General features: G+C 36.7%; 1 protein-coding gene across 8 annotated transcripts in view; it reads right to left on the reverse strand.

Annotated features, from left to right (window-relative positions):
- The window catches only part of LOC128265602 (uncharacterized), an 84377-nt gene that overhangs the window by 24329 nt on the left and 38090 nt on the right, over positions 1-21958 (reverse strand). For all 8 annotated transcript variants that reach the window (XM_053001740.1, XM_053001744.1, XM_053001746.1 and 5 more), the window contains 2 exons: positions 19863-20025; positions 19661-19813 (listed from right to left, as the gene is read on the reverse strand). In XM_053001740.1, coding sequence (XP_052857700.1) covers positions 19661-19813; positions 19863-20025 — 316 coding nt within the window. The remainder of the gene's footprint in view (positions 1-19660; positions 19814-19862; positions 20026-21958) is intronic.

The following is a 21958-nucleotide window of genomic DNA, read 5'->3' on the forward strand; positions in this document are numbered from 1 at the left end:
AAATTACCACTATAACTTCCGGGTCCGCGGTTTCCGCCGCGCTGTGTATAGTTGTTGTAGTAAGGACCGGGTTTTGTTGTCCAGTTGTTTACTAATTTTAAAACGGCGTCATTCATTGTGTTGAAATTGCCGGCTTGCATGATAAGTTTTACCTTATCAACCGTGCAGTTTTAGTCATTGCTTTTACTGCGTGCTGTGTGGAATAACTTCTTGATAGCTCTAGTGTTAAGCCGTCTGTTTTGTACGCACTTTCTAAAGCCTTCGTCAACTGTGTATTGATTGGTGTGTTATTGCGTTGCTGTAGTTTCATTAGCTTTGCTGACGTTACTTTTTAAACCTTTGCAGAGGGTATTATATTTTCAGTCAGAAGTTTGCAACGCAGTGAAGGAGACATTTCCGACCCTATAAAGTATATTTATTCTTGATCAGCATCACTAGGAGAGTCGATCTAGCCATGTCCGTCTGTCCGTCCGTTGTTTCGTTTCCAATCAGATTTCTGGTTACACCCTTTAGCTTTGTCTTTATTAAAGAGACAGCTAGACTTTCGTGTTCGCCTTTTATTGACTCTATAATATGCAATGCATCAATGAAACTGGTTAAGTTTTCTGCTTTACCATCGAAAACTGGTATAAGCTTTGATGCAGTGTTAATGAAGTCGATATTTGTTTGCGCCATTTCGAAGTTATTGTTTTTAGTATGTTTGCGCTTGAATCTGATTCTGAATCTGTTTTATTATCTGCGTTTGATAATATAACGGCTGGGATAGTAAGATTATTTAAATCTTCTTCCTTAATTTCCGCGTTAAAATGTTCTTGTTCCGTTTGATCTAAACCAGTTGACTCTTCCAATGTTGATTCTTCATCGGTTTCAACGGTTATTGCGGTATTAAGAATGGTAGGTACAGAGATATCCAAATTGAATTTTTCTTTTATCAATATTAGGTTTTCTCTAAGTCTTTGCAAAAATTTTGATACCCTTGACCAATGGTCGTCATTTAATTTTCCCCGTTGCCCATGTATTAATATGCGCGCCTCGTTAAAACAATTTACTACTATTTCTGCGTGTTTTTTTATTGTGCTCCCTTGAATTGGTCTGTTTTGATTAAGGGATTTGTAGGATTTATCGAACTCTGTTTTTTTTTTGTTCAATTTCGCATACAAATCGTTCCATTCCATGGCAATATTATCTATGTAATTTTACCATGAGGATCGTGGTTTCACCGAGTATAGAATGGTAATCCACGATCTCTTTTACTGAGACGTATGGCAAAGTATTTAGGACTAAACCTTTTATTTTTTTGTTGTAAGTAAACAAAAGGCTAAATTCCAATTCCGTGATTGTAATGAAGTTTTTATGACAATGGAGAATATGTAATGCACGCATTCTATTTTATTTCTACGATTCCCATTTTGGGTAGATGTACTTCCAATATATCGGTATTATTATAATTAATATGATATTCATCAGAGAATTTATCTATTCTATTGTTATTCATTCATATGAAGTCTTAGGAGCACTCAGCAAAATAACGTCATCAAACAAAAATGTAGGAATTTAGTTGTTCAAATCTGATTGATTAAATTATTGTCTTGTGGCATAATCGCATAAATTTCATTTTATTAAAATTGAAAATTGGAAGAAAAAAAAAATTTTGTGTTAATATTCATATAACTTATTTACAATATTTTGCTCTATATATATATATATATAGTATATAGCCTAACAGTGGTTGTATTTTTCGAGCAGCGCTTTTGCGCAACTTAGGCATTGGCATAAATGCAGCCCTTGTTGCGTTACTTTGCTCGTTTACAAAGTATTTTGTCCAGTTCTTTGATATTTTTTTCGTGTGCTTCCTTCTCCTGTGGGGTTGTTGCTATTTTCCTGAAGTCCTTCAGTAATCGTCTCTGTTGCAGGAGTTTTACCCTTTTTCCACTCCTTTTTCTTTTGTGGATGGGTTTGCTGGACTCCTGTCGTGCCCTGTACTCAGCTATTGTGAGGGGGCGAGGTCCATCGTTGGGACACAATTCGAGGGCCTCTTGTAATGTTGGTGCGTCCCTTTGCTCAACAGGAGCAGGTGTCTCCCACGACGGTGCAGAGGGCGGACTGCCTTCGCACTCATATGCTTCCTTCGTTGGTGTAGCCGGCGGTCTGCCTACCACACTTCAGTTTCCATCGTTGGTGCAGAAGGATTTGCCATTCCTTCCACACATGTCCTGGTCAATTTTTTCCTTTCCTTTTTTTTTTGTGTTGATTTTGTTGTTTGTTGTTTTTTTTTTTTTTTTTTAATTGTAGTCCGGGCCTTCTGGGCTCAGGCGGCGCCGGTGCTGGTCATCGCACAGGCTAATTACTGTTATATTTTTTTTTTTTTTTATTTGGCTGGAGATTTTGATTGACGATTTTCGAGGGCGGCTCTGGAGAACCTAATTTTGGACAGCCGAGGATTAGGGATCGGCTTGCATCGTCCACATTGGACGGCCACACTTGTTAAGCACTGGCTTTAATTAGCCAAACTCGTCGATTTACGCATTTTGGGGCCAAAATAACGAAAATTACACAGCTCGCAGACACAAAAATTAAACCGTCTCACTTTCTACTCGCGCACATGTCACGGTCGCCATGTAAAGTTGGTTGTATGTATATTAGACTTTATTTTATAAACACAAGAAAAGAGTGCACTGTAATGTTATAATTTATATTGGGCTTTATTATTCCGTCCGTTTAGATCGGGACTCATTTTAAGAATGCTCACTTAAGACTAATGTTGGCTTGGCTTACAATTTATATATCTGTACGAGCAGCGCCGCGGCCAACGCTTATATATCTGAATATATATGTTAATGTATACGTAAGTGTATTTAGGCGGCGCAAGCAGCGGCCGCGCATGAGAGGGAGAGTGTTATGCTCACATGGTAACCGAATGGTCGGCCGCGCATGCAGACATGCCGACTCAGCATTTAGGATGTGCATGACATTGTTGTGTGGGTCGAATTGCTTTGCACTTGAAGTGCTGGGACTATTCGGACATAAACAAATGCTACAATGTTACAGTGATATAAGCGGTACAATGTGTATGAGCATACTACAGTAGCATATAATAACATGAGACCCCGTGACCATGTTTCTGAATACGCAAATAAAATGTATAATTTGGATTTTAAATCTGTAATAAAGCGCAGAACTCTGACAATGCTCCACAAAATTATCCACACTAGGGAACCGTCTTACCTGTTTTCTGAGATGAGCTTTAGTGCATCTTAAAGAACTAACAATCTAATTGTAAACCGGACCAGGTTGTTCAGTTCAGCAGATAATTTTTTGTAGATTATGTTCGTCTCTGGAATCAACTCCCGCACCCCATAAAATCATAATAAAATCAATGGCGGCGGCAGTGGACAAATTCTCGGCTGTAGTCCAACAGGCTCGGCAAGGTATCGTTGGTTTCCTCACAAAATGTCGACGTGCAGGGATCCGCACATGGATATGTGGCTGCTGATATTGGAGCAACAGTGGGCTCCTGATGTTTGCGCAGGGATCGGCAAGCGAAACACGATGTGACCGTGATTTTATAGCCAAAAAAATCTCACGCAGTATCCATATAGTTGTCTCTGTCTCTGAGCTTCAATGAATTCGGCAATATAATGTCATACCGGTTTTACCTCGTTAAGTTGCCATTCCTAAGTGTCCAAGCTGATGCGACCATGCGATGGATAAACTTCTCACCAAATTCTGGGAGGTGACCGTCGAAGTTGCAAACGAAGCCGATTCCGTCTGCGAGGAGAACCAACCACCAAGAATGAAAGTGGCTGTTGAGAGAAGTCTTCCCTACGATTCCACGAGCAATTATCTTCCACTTCGCGTAGTTTTACGATTTTAAATGATTTCCTCCATGCTGGCCCAATCGTACAGTCCATCCAACTATTCAGCATTGATATCGCGTAGATGTATCAGCAGATCTGGGTACATCCGACGCACACCCCTTTTCAGCGGATATTATTCCGTAATCACGAGGGCGAAAATTTTGGTGTGAGCTTCAACCACTGTCAACTGACACACAACCCAGACATCCAAAAGCGATTAATGTGATTTGTCAATTTATGTATGTGGATGATGTACTAGCGAAGGCTCATTCCAGAAAAGACGCCCAGCTCTCGGTCCAAGAGTTACAAAGTGCCCTAAACTCCTTCGGGTTAGCGTTGAGAATATGGAAGGCGAACCAAAAGGATATTATGGGTCATATTCCGAGTGACCATCATTTGCGTAACGATTTTTTTTTCGACGCAGAGAGCACTGCGAAGACTTTCGTCCCTTACAAAGCGCCAGCTTCTTTTCCAAATTACCAAATTGTTCGATACTGCAGGATGGCTCGCGCCTTTTGTAGTGCGCACCAAAATCTTCATGCTCGAGATTTGGCTTCAGAACCTAGGGTGGGACGGTGATCTGCTAAGTGAACTGTGTTTGAGATGGCAGAGTTTTATACAGAGCTAGTCCGCGTTGGGTTCTTCCAATTATGCCAATGCTCACCTCTGAAATCTACTGCTGGACAGACTCCATCATTGTGTGCCCGTGGTTAAACAAGCCAGCATGCCGTTGGACAACTTTTGTCGCCAATAAGGTAACAACGAATATTGAGCAGCGTAAAGTGGTTGTTTTGAGCAGTTGTTGTACTAAGCAGAGCTGTAGTGAAACCCTTATCGATGAGTTAATCAACAGAATGTCCTCAAATAAATTTTAAAGGTTTTAGCTATTGATATTTCGCGTGTTCAACCGCATTAGTGCTAATACAAATCTAACAGCTCAAAAGCTTAAGCCTGTCCTTGTGGTCGAGAGTCAAGATACTTCTTCGTATGGTATCGATGATACAGCACCAAGAATACGGCAAGGAGATTGTCCTATTAAACAATATTTTGAGACTTGAATTACAAAAATTGACACCGCTCTTACATACAGCTGATATTCAATCTGGAGGATGCATTCTCATAAGTGTAGCAGGAAGATTATCAAACGCTTCAATTAGCTTTAATTCAATGTTCCCAGTGTTACTATCGAAGAGTCATTGAATAACTTGCCTCATATGGAACACTTACATAGAAAACACATGCAAGCTGGGCCAAGGGCGCTGGTTGGAATATTGGCTCGTCCTTACTCGCATTGCCAGATAAGTGTCTTAGCAATGCGAAAATGTCAACCTTGACGCAGCATCAACGCGTTACAGCAACAACACAACAACATTTATGGGATTTGTGGCGCGTGGACGATACGTTGGATAAGTGGATAAGTTGTTAAAATTACCCCTTTAATTTGGGACTTTAACACTGAGCATGAACCCGCTCCTAGATAGACACTGTATGTTGAGGCATAAAGGACTTTGTAACGACATTAGAGCAAAACCTTCGTTGGCCGTAAGGGAGTCTGTGGCCTACAGCCATCAGCAGCTCAATTGGTAGTTTTTCGCACCAGAAGCCCCCGATATGGAAGGCCTGCGGGAAGCTGGTGTTAAAAGTGTCAAATCGTTGTTCTATAAGGCCACAGCCATTCGGTAATATACTTTCGAGAAATTCTCTACGCTTCTAGCGAAGGTTAAAGCGAAGGGAAACAAAATCCATTATTAACCGCTGGCAGCACTGTAAGGACGGCCTTCAGCAATTTTGTGTGCGATGTAAAAAAGAATAACTTTATGCACACTTCAAGCGCAATAAGTGAAAATCGAAATCGTCACATTGGTGACATGGTGGTAATCAAAGACGAGAATCTGCCCTCCAACGAATAGCGGCTTGGCAGAAATAATTCTGTCTTCCCCGGAGCCGATGGCCACGTTCGCATAGTAGACATCCATGTTCATAAAACGACTTAACACTAAAGTCGTCCTTCATCCAGTGGAATCTTCCAATCTTGTCGAACAAAGTCGCCTCATATAGCACCTAGTTGTAGCCCACACAATTATAATATATCTTTTCTTCATTAATCCTTCCCAGATCAGCGTAAATATGGCTCCACGTCCAGGCAACACTGAATCTCTGCAGAGACGTACCAGTGGTATAAAATGCTGCCCAGTCTGCCCGGGCATCCACTCTCTCCGCAAGGGTCAGGGTTTCCTAAAGCTGAGCGCTGAGAATCGGCTTACTGCATTTCTGGTAAACTAGTACTGCCGCAACTGCCTCGCCCACGAACATTCGAAAGGCGACTGTCGTAGTGGAGATAGCTGCAAGAAATGAGACCAGGACCACCACTCCACCTGCATGACCCTTCCGCTTCTCAGCAAATCGTCCATCGCTTGCTTCCTCGACAACCGCTCCAGCGCTTTTCTCGCATTCCTTGGTGTCCGTGGACACCGGAAGCAAGATGAAAAGGTGTACACAGCAACGGTGTTCTCAAAATCGAGCGCAATATTCGGATCCGCATATTGATTCAGCCACTCAGCGAAGCTGAACAAACCTTTCCACTCCCCATTCCCCATTTCGTTGATCGTCGGGGCTGACGTGTGTTCCAAAGTGATCAAGCTCGGATTTCTTTCCATCGAAAAGCGATTAGCGGTCGCCCAAAAAATCCGTTCCGGTGTATTATCTCAGGGGCTTGTCGACAACCCCCAACAACATAGAAAATTATTATTTTTTTTTTTTGTTTGTATTGCAACGCTAGCGTTTGCAAGGGGGTCGGAATATTCAGTCCACCTTCCCTCTCTGATCTCAGCGAAGCTAAACGCTCCGAATTTGTGGTCTCCACAGTTCTTTGAAGAGCATTAAAGTAAGCTAGACTAAGTAGTTCTACTACTGTGGGCAAAAATAAAGATAAATTTGTTTGTAAAATGAAAATCTTATATATAAATTTCGTCCCGGTATAGCCATAAGCGCCTTCTTCCATTCAGTTTTTATCTTCGCAATCAACTCAAAACTTGTACCCCGGAGTGGTCTCTTGAGTCTAGGTAAAAACCAGACGTCACACGGAGCCAAATCAGGCGAATCGGTGGTTGCGGAACGATATGCGTCGAGTTTTTGGCGAAATGGTGACGAATAAATTGAGCATGGACTTTCAAAATGGTTTTCACAGATCTTTCTGATATTCCGATCGTATCAGTAAGGTCTCTAACAGTCAACAGATGGTTTTTGTGCACTAATTCCTTTACTTCATTGACGTTTTGGTCATCTGTTGAAGTCGATGGTCGTCAGGAGCGGTCCAAGCTATCAACACGTTCTCGACTATAATCAGTTTTCTGCGACATGGTAGAATGACAAAAGGCTTTCTGCAACATTCTCAACGTTTCCGCAGCCGATTATTCATTCCGCAAACAAAATTTGATGGCACTTCTCTGCTCAATTAAATCAGACATTGTAAGAATCGAAAAACCCAATCTTGGTCGTTAAGTAAACACAAGCGTAAATATAGTAATGATAATAACAATGACATTAAATTAAACCAAGATGTTATTAACAGTCCTGCCAATCCAAGAAAAAATAACTAGCCCAAAATGTTAGGCCCGCGAAGCTTAAATTGAAAATGCACCTTACTTTTTACCCACAGCAGTACATCAACCCCGAAAGTAAATATAAGTGCCGTGCGTAACTGTTTTTAATATTGAAAAGTGCAAGTCGTTGTTTTTCATTCCTTTGGGCGTTCTCCACTTTTCCAGGAACACCAGGAAACCGATGTTAAGCCAGGTTTCCAGGTTTTGAGTCCTCGACGTCCGAAACAGCGACCAATATTTGTACATGAACTTCAAAGCTTTTTCTTATGGTTAAAAACAATCGATTTTTTTTAAATAAGCTGAATTTTTTATAAAACCCTTCCATCGAGCTTTTTTGTGAATCCAGCCTTTGTTAAATGGTTCCAAACTGGTTTTTGAGCAATGTTTAGCTTTACTGCTTGAATGACGGTCAGACTCATCGATTTCCATTTTACACTTATAGTAAAAGGGCCTATACTCCATTTACATTTTCAGCTGCCTGGCTTGCGGGTTCGGCTTGTCAAAGAAAAATTCTAAAATATAGCGAAGTTTTTCTTTACCGATCTCTATATTTATAGAGCTCTCAAAGCGTTTGTGTTATCGATCACATGACTTTATAGTATCAAAGCTCAACTTTCTAACGCCACCTACAAAAATTAAATCGGACTAATACAACGCGAGATACAGATTTCTAAAGTCATCAGTTGTTCTAATAATGGATTACATTTTACTTGACCTTATATATAGGTCCCATATTTGTATACCCTTGCAGAGGTTATTATAATTTCGACCAGAAGTTTGCAATGCAGTGAGGAACACATTTTCGACCCTATTAAGTACATATTTTCTTGACCCGTCAATCTGTTCGTCCGTTTCTACGCAAACTAGTCCCTCAGTTTAAAAGCCGTCTGTATGAAACTTTCCCAAAGTTGTCTTCCTGTTGCAGGAATGACATCATATAGCTCCCATAGGATAATTCGAGAAAAGAGAGAAAAAAATGAAAATTTTGCTGATTTGAGTTTTAGTTTTTACTTCTTTCATATATAGTAATCGTTTATTATTTCAGAATAACGGTTTAAATTTGATTTAAAGCTCCAATGGGAACAATCGAAACTCTAATATTAATTTTAGTTTATTTCAAAGTTTTTTTTAACGCTACAAGTACAAAACTTAGCTTTTAGAAACGATAGGCTTAGATTATTTAATAAGCATTTTAATTCTCCTATAGTATAGTTAAAGCTAGGGTCGCTATGTTTTATTTTATGTAAAATTAAATTCTTGTAATTAGTTTTGTCTTAAGCTGCGTCAAATTTAAACTTTTATAATTTTTTTTTTATGTTTTGATTGTTTTCATGAAATATCATTCAGGTTATTATATGGTCTTCAGATTTTAATCAAATTTAAATCATAATTTGAAAATAATAAACCATTACTATACATCGAAGAACTAAAAAAAAATTCAAAAACAGCTAAGTAATAATATTTCATATCTTTTTCCGATTGTTCCTATGGGATATTATATATTCGTCCAACGGACAGATGGACGGCCAGACTGAACGCTGTTGAGTTTGTAGCAGCATCAAATGGTAGGTGCAAGAAGCTATTTTATAGTTTGCCTAGTAAGTGCGAATAGGCATTAAATTAATTAGAAAAAATGTGAATGTGACGACCGAAAAAATGTGCTTATACAAATTCATTTAAAATAAAGTTATTTTAATATTTAAAAGCTATATGAACAATGATCTAAAAAAAAACACTTTCCTGAAATATAAAAATCATATATACAAACAAAAAAATATTAATCTGCGGAAAAAAGGTTTAATAATGGGCTAAATAAACTTCTGCTAACGGTTTCGCTCAATAGGAAGGGGAGGCCTGTCTAATCTTGGTAACCGTATGTCGTTTTGAAATGCCAATGGTCTCTCTGGCAAAAGTCTTGAGGTAGAGCACTATATTTCCCCTAACTCAATTGACTTTATCCTGTTTAAGTTAACAAAAAACACATTATAACTGTAATTTATTACATCTATGGAATTTTAGGTATAAGGTTTTTACAGCCAACCATCCATCATATGGATGACCATCAAGGTCGAAATTACAGGCCGCTGCAATTATATTAAGCACAGACTGCCCTTCGTCGTTTTTATGGTCTGCTGAGGACTTTTGGCTAGACTGCAAGTTAAACTTCTTTAGACTGTACTGTTAAGTTATGATATATATATTGGGTTTTATTATTCCGTTTATTTAGATCGGGAGTCATTTCTTGAATGTCCCGCTCACATGGTAACCGAATGATCGGCCGAGCATGCAGACATGCCGGCTCAGCATTTAGGACGTTCATAACATTGTTGTGTTGGTCGAGTTACTTCGCACTTGAAGTGCTGTGAATATTACGACATAAACAAATGCAACAATGTTGCAGTGATATAAGTGGTACAGTGTGTACCCGATATGTGAGCATACTACATCTCCCTCCTTTTGAAAAATAACGTAATCTATGGAGTTATTTTGTTAATTATTGTGTTATATGTGTAATATATATATATGTATGTTTATACCCTTGCAGAGGGTATTATAATTTCAGTCAGAAGTTTGCAACGCAGTGAAGGAGACGTTTCCTTCCCTATAAAGTATATATATTCTTGATCAGCATCACTAGGAGAGTAGATCTAGCCATGTCCGGCTGTCCGTCCGTCCGTCTGTCCGTCCGTTGTTTCGTTTCCAATCAGATTTCTGGCTACACCCTTTAGCTTTGTCTTTATTATAGAGACAGCTAGGCTTTCGTGTTCGCCTTTTATTAACTGGTTAACTGGTTAAATTTTCTGTTTTACCATCGAAAACTGGTATAAGCTTTGATGCAGTGTTAATAAAGTCAATATTTGTTTGTGCCATTTCGAAGTTCTTGTTCTCAATTATGTTTTTCTTTCCTTTAGGCGAAATTTACTTTTCCAGGAACACCAGGGAACCCATGATAAGCCAGGTTTCCAGGTTTTGAGTCCTCGACGTCCGAAACAGCGACCAACATGCATTTATATATGGACAAGTAAAAAGTATTCCTTTATTTGTATATGAACTTCAAAGCTTTTTCTTATGGTTAGAAATAATCGAATTTTTTCAAATAAGCACAATTTTTTCTACAACCCATAATCGCGCTTTTTTGTGAATCCAGCCTTTGTTAAATGGTTCCAAACTGTATTTTGAGCAATGTTTAGCTCCTGGGCAATTGATTTACTGCTTGAATGACACTTATAGTAATAGGGCCATATACTCCATTTACATTTTCAGCTGCCTGGCTTGCGGGTTCGGCTTGTCAAAGAAAAATTCTAAAATATAGCGAAGTTTTTCCTTACCGATCTCCATACTTATCGAGCTCTCAAAGCGTTTGTGTTATCGATCACAAGAAGTTTTATAGTATCAAAGCTCAACTGTCTAACTACACATACTAAAATTAAATCGGACTAATACAACGCGAGATACAGATTTCTAAAGTCATTAGTTGTTCTAATAATGGATTACTTTTTACTTGACCTTATATATAGGTCCCATATTTGTATACCCTTGCAGTGGTTCTTATAATTTCGACCAGAAGTTTGCAATGCAGTGAGAAACACATTTTCGACCCTATAAATACATATTTTCTTGACCCGTCTATCTGTTCGCCCGTCCGTCTGTCCGTCCGTTTCTACGCAAACTAGTCCCTCATTTTTAAAGCCGACTGTATGAAACTCTTCCAAAGTTGTCTGCCTGTTGCAGGAAGTACATCATATAGCTCCCATAGGATAATTCGAGAAAAGAGAGAAAAAAATGATAATTTTGCTGTTTTTAGTTTTAGTTTTTACTTCATTCATATAACGGTTTAAATTTGATTTAAAGCTTCAATTATAACAATCGTAACTCTCATTTTAATTTTAGTTTATTTCAAAGTGTTTTTAACGCTACAAGTACGAAACTTAGCTTTTTAGAAACGATTGGTTAAGATAACTTAATAAGCATTTTAATTCTCCTTATAGTATAGTTAAAGCTAGGGTCGCTAAGTTTTATTTTATGTAAAATTTAATTCTTGTAATTAATTTTGTCTTAAGCTGCGTCAAATTTAAACTTTTATCCTTTTTTTTTATATTTTGATTGTTTCCATGAATACTATATATCATTTAGGTTATTATATGGTCTTCAGATTTTAATCAAATTTAAATCATAATTTGAAAATAATATACCATTACTATATATCGAAGAACTAAAAAAAAATTCAAAAACAGCTAAGTAATAATATTTCATATCTTTTTCCGATTGTTCCTATGGGATATTATATATTCGTCCGACGGACAGATGGACGGCCAGACTGAACGCTGTTGAGTTTGTAGCAGCATCAAATGGTAGGTGCAAGAAGCTATTTTATAGTTTGCCTAGTAAGTGCGAATAGGCATTAAATTAATTAGAAAAAATGTGAATGTGACGACCGAAAAAATGTGCTTATACAAATTCATTTAAAATAAAGTTATTTTAATATTTAAAAGCTATATGAACAATGATCTAAAAAAAAACACTTTCCTGAAATGTAAAAATCATACATACAAACAAAAAAAAAATAATAATCTGTGGAAAAAGTTTTAACAATGGGCTAAATAAACTTCTGCAAATGGTTTCGCTAAATAAACTTCTGCAAATGGTTTCGCTCAATAGGAAGGGGAGGCCTGTCTAATCTTGGTAACCGGATGTCGTTTTGAAATGCCAATGGTCTCTCTGGCAAAAGTCTTGAGGTAGAGCACTATATTTCCCCTAACTCAATTGACTTTATCCTGTTTAAGTTAACAAAAAACACATTATAACTGTAATTATTACATCTATGGAATTTTAGGTATAAGGTTTTTACAGCCAACCATCCATCATATTCTATTTTTAGTTCAAATTCAAGGTCGAAATTACAGGCCGCTGCAATAATATTGAGCACAGACTTGGGTGACTTATTGCTGGCTTTTATATACTGCCCATCGTCGTTTTCATGGTCTGCTGAGGACTTTTGGCTAGACTGCAAGTTAAACTTCTGGAGACTACTGTAATACTGTAAAGTTATGATATATATATTGGGTTTTATTATTCCGTCTATTTAGATTGGGAATCATTTCTTGAATGTCACATGGTAGCCGGCTCAGCATTTAGGATGTTCATAACAATGCTGTGTGGGTCGAGTTACTCCGCACTTGAAGTGCTGGGAATATTAGGACATAAACAAATGCCACAATGTTGCAGTGATATAAGTGGTACAGTGTGTACCCGATATGTGAGCATACTACATCTCCCTTCTTTTGAAAAATAACGTAATCTATGGAGTTATTTTGTTAAATATTGTGTTATATGAGTAAATATTATATATTATATATAAATTAAATTTGTATTAAATATATATATTTTGTTAGTTAATATAGTAAATATTGGAAAAGTTAGTAAAATCAAAACTTAAAAATTTATGCGACTATTTCTTATTATTTATTATCATATATATTTTTCGTATTTTTTTATTATTACAGTAAAAAAATTAAATATTTTAGAAAAGAAATATTTGATGTAATTTTATTTTTCTCTTATAAATGGCCTAAAATTCGTACAAAATCTATTCTATTAAATTTTTTTTTAATCTATTCTTAGGAGACAGTTCCTTATTTTTATTATTTTTTTTGTATTGAAAATTGTTATATTATTATTAGGCTCTATCTTATGGCCAGTTTCATTATACCCTTGCAGAGGGTATTATAATTTCAGTCAGAAGTTTGCAACGCAGTGAAGGAGACGTTTCCGACCCTATAAAGTGTATATATTCTTGATCAGCATCACTAGCAGAGTCGATCTAGCCATGTCCGTCTGTCCGTCCGTTTCTACGCAAACTAGTCTCTCAGTTTTAAAGCGATCTGCATGAAGCTTTGCCAAAAGTTGTCTTTCTATTGCAGGTAGTATAAAAGTCGGTACGAGCCGGATCGGACGACTATAGCATATAGCTCCCATTGGAACAATAGGAAAAATAAATGAAATAAAATTATAACTTTGCTATTTTTTAATTTTTTGTTTTGTTCTTCGACATTTAGTAATGGTTAAATATTTCAGAATTACGATTTAAATTTCATCAAAATCGGACGACTATAGTAATAGAAAGACAACTTTTGGGAAAGTTTCAAGCAGATAGCTATAAAACTGTGGGAATAGTTTGCGTAGAAACGGATGGACAGACGGACAAACAGACGGACAGACGGACGTGGCTAGATCGACTCTCCTGACGCTGATCAAGAATATATATACTTTATAGGGTCGGAAAAGTCTCCTTAACTGCGTTGCAAACTTCTGACTGAAATTATAATGTAGTAATTGGAGAATGTTAAAAAATGTCTTGCGCTGTCTGCATCGTGTGGGGCTGGATAATTCAGTATGACAACATATTTCTTGTCGTCTGGTAGTATTCCCTTATCTGTGCACTTATGACCTAGAATAGACACATCATGCATAAAGAATGAACATTTTTGAGGATGTAACTTTAGGTTGTATTTCCTACATTTCTCAAAAACGTCTGTTAAACTTTTTAGCATATGTTTTTCGGAGCAACCTATAACTTTAAAGGTTCAAGTCCAGAGAATGCATTAGTCATTATCCAAATTTATTTGGCGCTATTTTTAAACCAAAAGGTAATCGCGAGAAGCGATACGAGCCATTGCTCGTTGAAAGGGAAGTTATATCTCTTGAGCTTTTTTCGAGTTCTATTTGGTGAAATACTGACATTAAAACAAGACATAAAAAGTATTTTGCTCGACTTAGTTGATCTAAAATATCATCAATTCTAGGAAGTGGAAATTTATCGGATAGTAATTTTTTATTCATCTGACGATAGTCAATTACTAATCGCCGCTTCTTTTCTTCGGAATCTGGAGCTGATTATTTGAGACAAGCAATAATGGGCTATTCTATTCAGATACAGAGGGTTCGACTATCCCGTCGGTGATTAATTTTCCGACTTGCTTTTCAATTTCGTTCACCTGACTATGTGGGTTTCAATAGTTTTTTATGTATACGGGTTTATAATCTTTTAATCTCAGTTTTTGTTTGTATAAATTATTTGCGCTTATTCGTTCGGATTCTTATCCGAATGTGTCTTTATGTTTTTTACATAAATTTGAATTGTGGGGGAGAAATTTTTTTGACAATTGGGATAAAACAGACTTTTCTCTAGTTTCTTTGTTTCCTTCGACTTTATCGTAGTTCAACAGTGATTTATATTCTAAATTATTCGCACTGAACACTTTATCTTCGTCTGTTGTTTTCAGTAGTCTTATGAAGGCATTTTGCGTTGTAGCTATGGTACTTGCTATATAAATTCCGTGCTAAATTTCTTGAGTTGGGATTAAAACACTGTCCTCTTTTGAATTTAATTTTATTTTTTTAATGACTTGTGATCTTGCTGGCAAAAGAATTGAGCTATTGCCAGAACTGTATTCTAATGGAACATAAATTGGAAATTTTTGATTGTTTGGTCTTATTATAAGCCAATCTTCAGATGGCTGAAAGTCTAATTGATAGTTGTATTTTTTAATGAAATCAATTCCAAATCAAGGAATAGCTAAGCGTAAGTCTACGATATGAAAATCGTGTTGAATTATGTACTTGGTTGTCTGTATTTCAATTAATGTTAAGCCTTTGGATTTAGTAATTTCTTGGCTTATTCCCCTTATATCTATTATGTGATTATCTTGTACGTTTTGAAATATATTTTGGAATTTTCTTTTACTGTAGAGATTTCGGCACCTGTGTCTACCAAAAAGACAAGTCTGGCTGAGATTAATAGTATGAACTGTTACGTTCTCTAGTGTTGAGTATTTAAAGGGGTTTGGGAGTTTCCCGAAGTGTCATTGGCTATTCTTACATTATTTGTATTGTTTTTATTGTAGCCTCTGCTCGAGTTGCCACGGCCCCTTGAGTTTCCTCTGTAGTTGCCGCGACCAAGGTATGGTTGGTATTGTTGTAGCAACTATAATTATTACCACGACCACGAAAATTACCTCTATAGTATAGTTGTTGTAGTAAAGGACCGGGTTTGGTTGTCCAGTTGTTTATTAATTTTGAAACGGCGTCATTCATTGTGTTGAAATTGCCGGCTTGCATGATAAGTCTTACCTTATCAATCGTGCAGTTTTTAGTCAATGCTTTTACTGCTTGCTGTGTGGAATAACTTCTTACTAGCTCTAGTGTTAAGCCGTCTGTTATGTACGCACTTTCTAAAGCCGTCGTCATCTGTGTATTGATTGGTGTGTTATTGCGTTGCTGTAGTTTCATTAGCTTTGCTGACAATAATTCTACAGTCGCGCCTTTGACGTTACTTTTTAAACCCTTGCAGAGGGTATTTTAATTTCAGTCAGAAGTTTGCAACGCAGTGAAGGAGACGTTTCCGACCCTATAAAGTATATTTATTCTTGATCAGCATCACTAGGAGAGTCGATCTAGCCATGTCCGTCTGTCCGTCCGTTGTTTCGTTTCCAATCAGATTTCTGGTTACACCCTTTAGCTTTGTCTTTATTAAAGAGACAGCTAGGCTTTCGTGTTCGACTTATATTAACTCTATTATATGCAATGCATCAATGAAACTGGTTAAAGTTTCTGTTTTACCATCGAAAACTGGTATAAGCTTTGATGCAGTGTTAATAAAGTCAATGTTTGTTTGTGCCATTTTGAAGTTCTTGTTCTTAGTTATGCTTGAGTCTGAGTCCGATTATGTTGTATTATCTACGTTTGATAATAAAACGGCTGGGATAGTATTTATTTTCGCGTTGAACTCTTCTGATTCTGTCTGATCGACGCCAGTTGGCTCTTCCAATGTTGATTCGTCATCGTTTTCAACTGTTATTGCGGTATTAAGAGTGGTAGGTACATAGATAACTAAATTGAATTTTTCTTTAATCGATATTAGATTTTCTCTGAGCCTTTTCAAAAATTTGGTATCGTTGCATTCCATGGCAATATTATCTATGTAATTTTACCATAAGGATCGTGGTTTCACCGAGTATAGGATGGTAATCCACGATCACCTTTACTGAGACGTATGGCAAATTATCTAGGATTAAACCCTTTATTTTTTCATATAGTCATATTCAAAATTAGTAATGGTAACGAAGGTTTTATGACAATGAAAATGGTTATTGCACGCTTTCTAAATTGTTTCATCAAGACAGCTATCCAATTCTATAGTATTAAATTTTTTTTTTATTTTTTTTAACGATTGTTCTGATTTAGATCTTGTTAAAATCATTTCTTACCAAAAATACTGAAGTCCGTTTCAATTGATTCTACCCGAATGCCTGGAATGATTCTTAATAGTGTTATTTATGGTGTTACAGTTACCAGGTGTTCAATCAGTTACATAAACCGAACGTCTAAATACTCTCTTGGATATTCATATTTAGAGAAACTGAATACTCTAGCCTTTTTTTTTCTTAGATCTTATCTAGATCGTCTGTTCTACTTAAATACTTCCTTAAACATTTATTCTGCAACTTGTATATTTTCTAAACAAAATTTGCGCTCAAGATGACAATGATTATTATTAAGAGTATATGCACCCAATATAGGTCAATATTGTTTGGTTCTACTTTATTAATAACGTTAGCAGTGGAGTCCACTGACTTAACGTCTACAATTCCCATTTTGGGTAGATATACTTCTAATATGTAGGTATTATTATAATTACTATGATTTTCTGTAGAGAATTTATTTATTTTATTGTTATTCATTCATTTAAAGAAATTTTAAATAGATATACGTTATTAGTCCTGTTTTTGCATTTTTCCCTGCCTTGCTTTCTTATTGATTTTAGGGCCTTAGAACCACTCAGCAAAATAAAGTCATCAATTATGAATTCAAATTTGATTAATTAAATAAATGTAATAAAATGTCTGCTGGCATAATCGCATAAATTTCCTTTCAATAAAACTGAAATTTTTTTTTCTTTTTTGTGTTATCTTTATATACCTGATTTACAATATTTTGCTCTATATAAACCAAAATCAGTTATATGTTGCTAGTATATAGCCTAACAGTGATTAGTATTTTTCAAACAGCGCTTTCGCGCATCGGCTCGGGCTAGAAGTTTCAAATTAAGGGCAACTTAGGCATTGGCATACATGCAGCCTTTGTTGCGATACTTTGCTCGTTTGCAAAGTATTTTGTCCTGTTCTTTAATATTCCTTTCATGTACTTCCTTCTCCTACGAGGTCGTTGCAATATTCCTGTAGTCCTTCAGTTGTCTTCTTTGTTGCAGGAGTTTTACCCTTTTTGCACTTCTTTTTCGTTTGTGGATGGGTTTGCTGGACTTTTGTCGTTCCCTGTACTCAGATATTGGTCCTTCGTTGGGACACAACTCTAGTAGGCTTGGTGCGTCCCTTTGCTCAACAGGAGCAGGTGACTCCCACGATGGTGCAGAGGGCGGACTGCCTTCCTTCCACACTTTAGTTTCCTTCGTTGGTGTAGAAGGATTTGCAATGTTTTCCACACATGTCCTGGTCAATTATTCTATCTCCTTCTCCTTTTCTAAGTTGGTTTTTATTATTTTTTCTGTTGTCCGGGCCTTTTGGGCTCAGGCGGTGCTTGTGCTGGTCATCGCACAGGCTGACTTAAAATGTTGATTTCGTGTGTTGTTTCTTATTTTTGCCGATTGGCTTTTGGTTTATAAATTTCTTATACGAGTTTTGTAATGTTTTTTCATACACAAGGTTTTATCGATGATTTTGCACACCATGTTTGAGGGTTGTTTGCTGCCTTCTTTTATTTATTTATTATTTTTGTCTCTTTAACCATTTCGCTTTATAAATTGTTCACTTCACATGTGCACATGTCACGGTCGCCATGTAAAGTTATGATATATATATTGGGTTTTATTATTCCGTCTATTTCGATCGGGAGTCATTTCTTGAATGTCCCGCTTCTCTTAAGAATAAATTGGCTTGGCTTACAATTCGCATAGCTGCGCGAGCATCACCGCGGCCGACGCGGCGAATGCAGCGGCCGCGCATGAGAGAGAGTGTTATGCTCACATGGTAACCGAATGTTCGGCCGCGCATGCGGACATGCCGGCTCAGCATTTAGGATGTTCATAACATTGTTGTGTGAGTCGAGTTACTCCGAACTTGAAGTGCTGGGAATATTAGGACATAAACAAATGCCACATTGTTGCAATGATATAACTGGTACAGTGTGTACCCGATGTGTGAGCATACTACAGTACACACTTTCTTCTAATGCCGGGGTAAACCAACTGCAATTGATTTTGATATATACAAGGACATTTCGTCAAATTTGTTGATTGTTTTTAAATCTGCAGAACATAGCTCTGTATGATCACTTTGCTAAAATCCTTATATGATACTTTCTTGTTGGCTAAGCCAAGGTTTCTCCCGTTCTGTTCCTTTATAAATTCTCGAATAACGACTGTGGTTAGGTAAAATCTTGTACAATCGCGATGCTAGATGCATTGGCGTCATCCCTTAAAAAGTGTTTTTCTCTATTGAGAAACAGAATTGAAAGGAACTGGGGCACCCACGTGTTACGATAAGGTGACTCACTCAGCAGTTTTTTGCTACTAAATTGATGACTTAACGCATTGAACCCTTCAGTAAGTTGTTTAAGTACACCTGCCCTCTAAAGCAACTAATCTTCCCTGCAGGACTCACAGGACCGCTTGAGCCCAACCCACAGATCAATGTGAGCTCTAGCTCTGCCAACTAATCCCCTGCATTGAGAATTCAAGATTATATCGCAGAGCCAGCAGAAAAATAAAAATATATATTTTGATGCAGATGGATGCTGACAACATGCCCTGTTATGACCCTTTCCGTGTTCTTTGTGGTAAATATAACAGTCTCAGACATGTCTTCTTGTTCGGAGTCTCTTCAGCTTATACGTATAATAAATTGTTTAATTTTTTTCGACATTTTTATTATTTTATTTCTTTTTAATAAGCACAATTTTTCTATCGATTAAGCGTGGCTTGTGAAACACATACAGATACTATGTAGTAAGTTAGACAAGGCGCAAGTAAAAGAGCAGGAGAGAGAAAATAAAATATTTCATAGAGTTATTCGTGCAATCTTTGAAGAACAACACCACAACCATTGGCAAAGCGTGCTCATTGCGAGTAATTACAAGCTAGTCCTAATATTTTATAGATAAAATTTTATAGATAAACGTGAAATTTACCTGTAAATGTTTTATTCTTAAATAAAACCGGCTTAAAAATGATTTCCCTTGATACGTCATATATGCATTCCCATGTCGAGCTATGCCAGAGAGATTATATACTATCCCATTTGAGAGGTATAGTCCAGCATCATACGTAATAAAAAAGGGCTTCTAAAAAAAATCATTAGTTGCTTAAATGTGCAAGAAACTTCAAACTTACTATCGAAATGCTCTCTTTCATATCAGGCAGTTGAAAATGTTCGATTCCAAGTTTTTGCAGGTGTAAAATGACCAATGGTGTTACCACATCCACCTCCTCGTTAATGTTAGTCCATCCAACATCATCCTCTCCCAAGTCAGCTGCCTTAACACCATTGTTTGACCTAAACCATTCCCCAAACATAGTAATTATTTTTATTATCAATTAAGTATTACAGTGTTTCGGTTGCTTAGAAATGCAAACCAAATTAAGAAACCATTTGATATAGTCAAGATTTCCGACAACGAGATACCCGTAACTCCACTTACATAGCGCTACCCTCAACAGAAAGGCAAAGTATTTATACGCAGAAACCAAAATACTAGTGTAACTTTTTAGTTTAATACAACAACATTTGGGGCGGCACAAAAAAAGTTTATTTGAAATTTGTATTTACCATTTATACCATAGCATTATATTAAGAACACGTCCCTTCCGGACACGGTTCTCTTGTTCTTAATATTTGTTGAACGTTGACGAAACCAAGCACGAGCTTGTTATTTTAGCACAAATAACATAATATGGTGACATTTATAAAAATAACTAAAACTAAGAACGGTGCCAATATGTTAAAATTATAGTTATTAAGACTGGGGTAGAGGTTGAAATGCAAATTTGAGTATATAGATTATAATAATTATTACAAAGAACACGAAAGGATTCATGCAGGCCAAAATTTGAGGTACATCTTGGCAACTTAAGATAGGAAGTTGCGAGTTGGTCTAAAAAAAATTAAGAGTTAAGAGTTAATCGGCTTAACAATTCTATGGAGTCAATAATATCTCTGACAAGATTGTGCATAAAAATAGTTCCAAGCATGATTCTACGACTTACAGGAGTAGGTAAATTAAGCAATAGTAATCTACTAGAAGAAGAAGGCAACCTTACGTTTTGATCCCAGTTCAGACCACGAAGGTCGAAAAAAAGACATTTTTTTTGTACCGACTGAATACGATCAATGTGTACTCGACATAGGGTACTCCAAACGGGTGCGCAATATTCGAAATAAGAACGGACAAGGGAAGCAAATCACAATGGACGACAGTACATGTGGATACGATGCGCACCAAGAGCGTGTGCATAGAAGACTACTATATATAGCCGTACAATTGCAAATCTGCTGTGATGGCCTGATCGTAACGAGTAATACATGGAGTTATATGGATTGCATACCAAGACATTAGGAAAATTAATCGGATTATGGAGAATGGGCGGTGAAAGTGACAAACATGTTTATACTCTTGCAGAGAGAATTATAATTTCAGTCAGAAGTTTGCAACGCAGTGAAGAAGACCTCTCCGACCCTAAAAAGTATATACATTTTTGATCAGCATCACTAGGCGAGTCGATCTAGCCATGTCCGTCTGTCCGTCTGTCCGTCCGTTTCTACGTAAACTAGTCTCTCAGTTTTAGAACTATCTGCATGAAACTTTCCCAAAAGTTGTCTTTCTATTGCAGGTAGTATATCAGTCGGAACGAGCCGGATCGGACGACTATAGCATATAACTCCCATAGAAACAATAGAAAAAATAAATAAAAAAAATTATAACTTTGCTGTTTTTTAATTTTTTTTTTAGTTCTTCGACATATAGTAATGGTTAGATATTTTAGAATTACGGTTTAAATTTCATCAAAATCGGACTACTATATCATGTAGCTCCCATAAAAATAATAAAAATATATAAAATAACTATCTGATAATTGAACTGCAAATTTTTATAGCTTCAATGTTTTAGACATATACGCTAGTAAATAATAATTTTAATGTTTTCAAAAATATTTAATTCTTGCAATAGCTGCAAGGGTATATGAACTTCGGCTTGCCGAAGTTTGCTTTTTTTCTCGTTTTAAGTAGAGTTTTTATGCTTACACTTTTTTAAAATACGCCTCGAATGAGACCAAATTAGCTAGGATCTGATGCTCAAATGTATTTAAAAAATACAAAAGTTTTCCTCGTCGCTTGACAGTTTCAAAAAATTTTAAGGACTTGTTTAATAATTCTGGAATAATTATTTTGTTTTGGGCACGTCGTTAAAAATAAAAAGTTGTTCTACGAC

This window comes from Drosophila gunungcola, unplaced genomic scaffold (assembly GCF_025200985.1).
Source record: "Drosophila gunungcola strain Sukarami unplaced genomic scaffold, Dgunungcola_SK_2 000138F, whole genome shotgun sequence".
NCBI lineage: Eukaryota > Metazoa > Arthropoda > Insecta > Diptera > Drosophilidae > Drosophila > Drosophila gunungcola.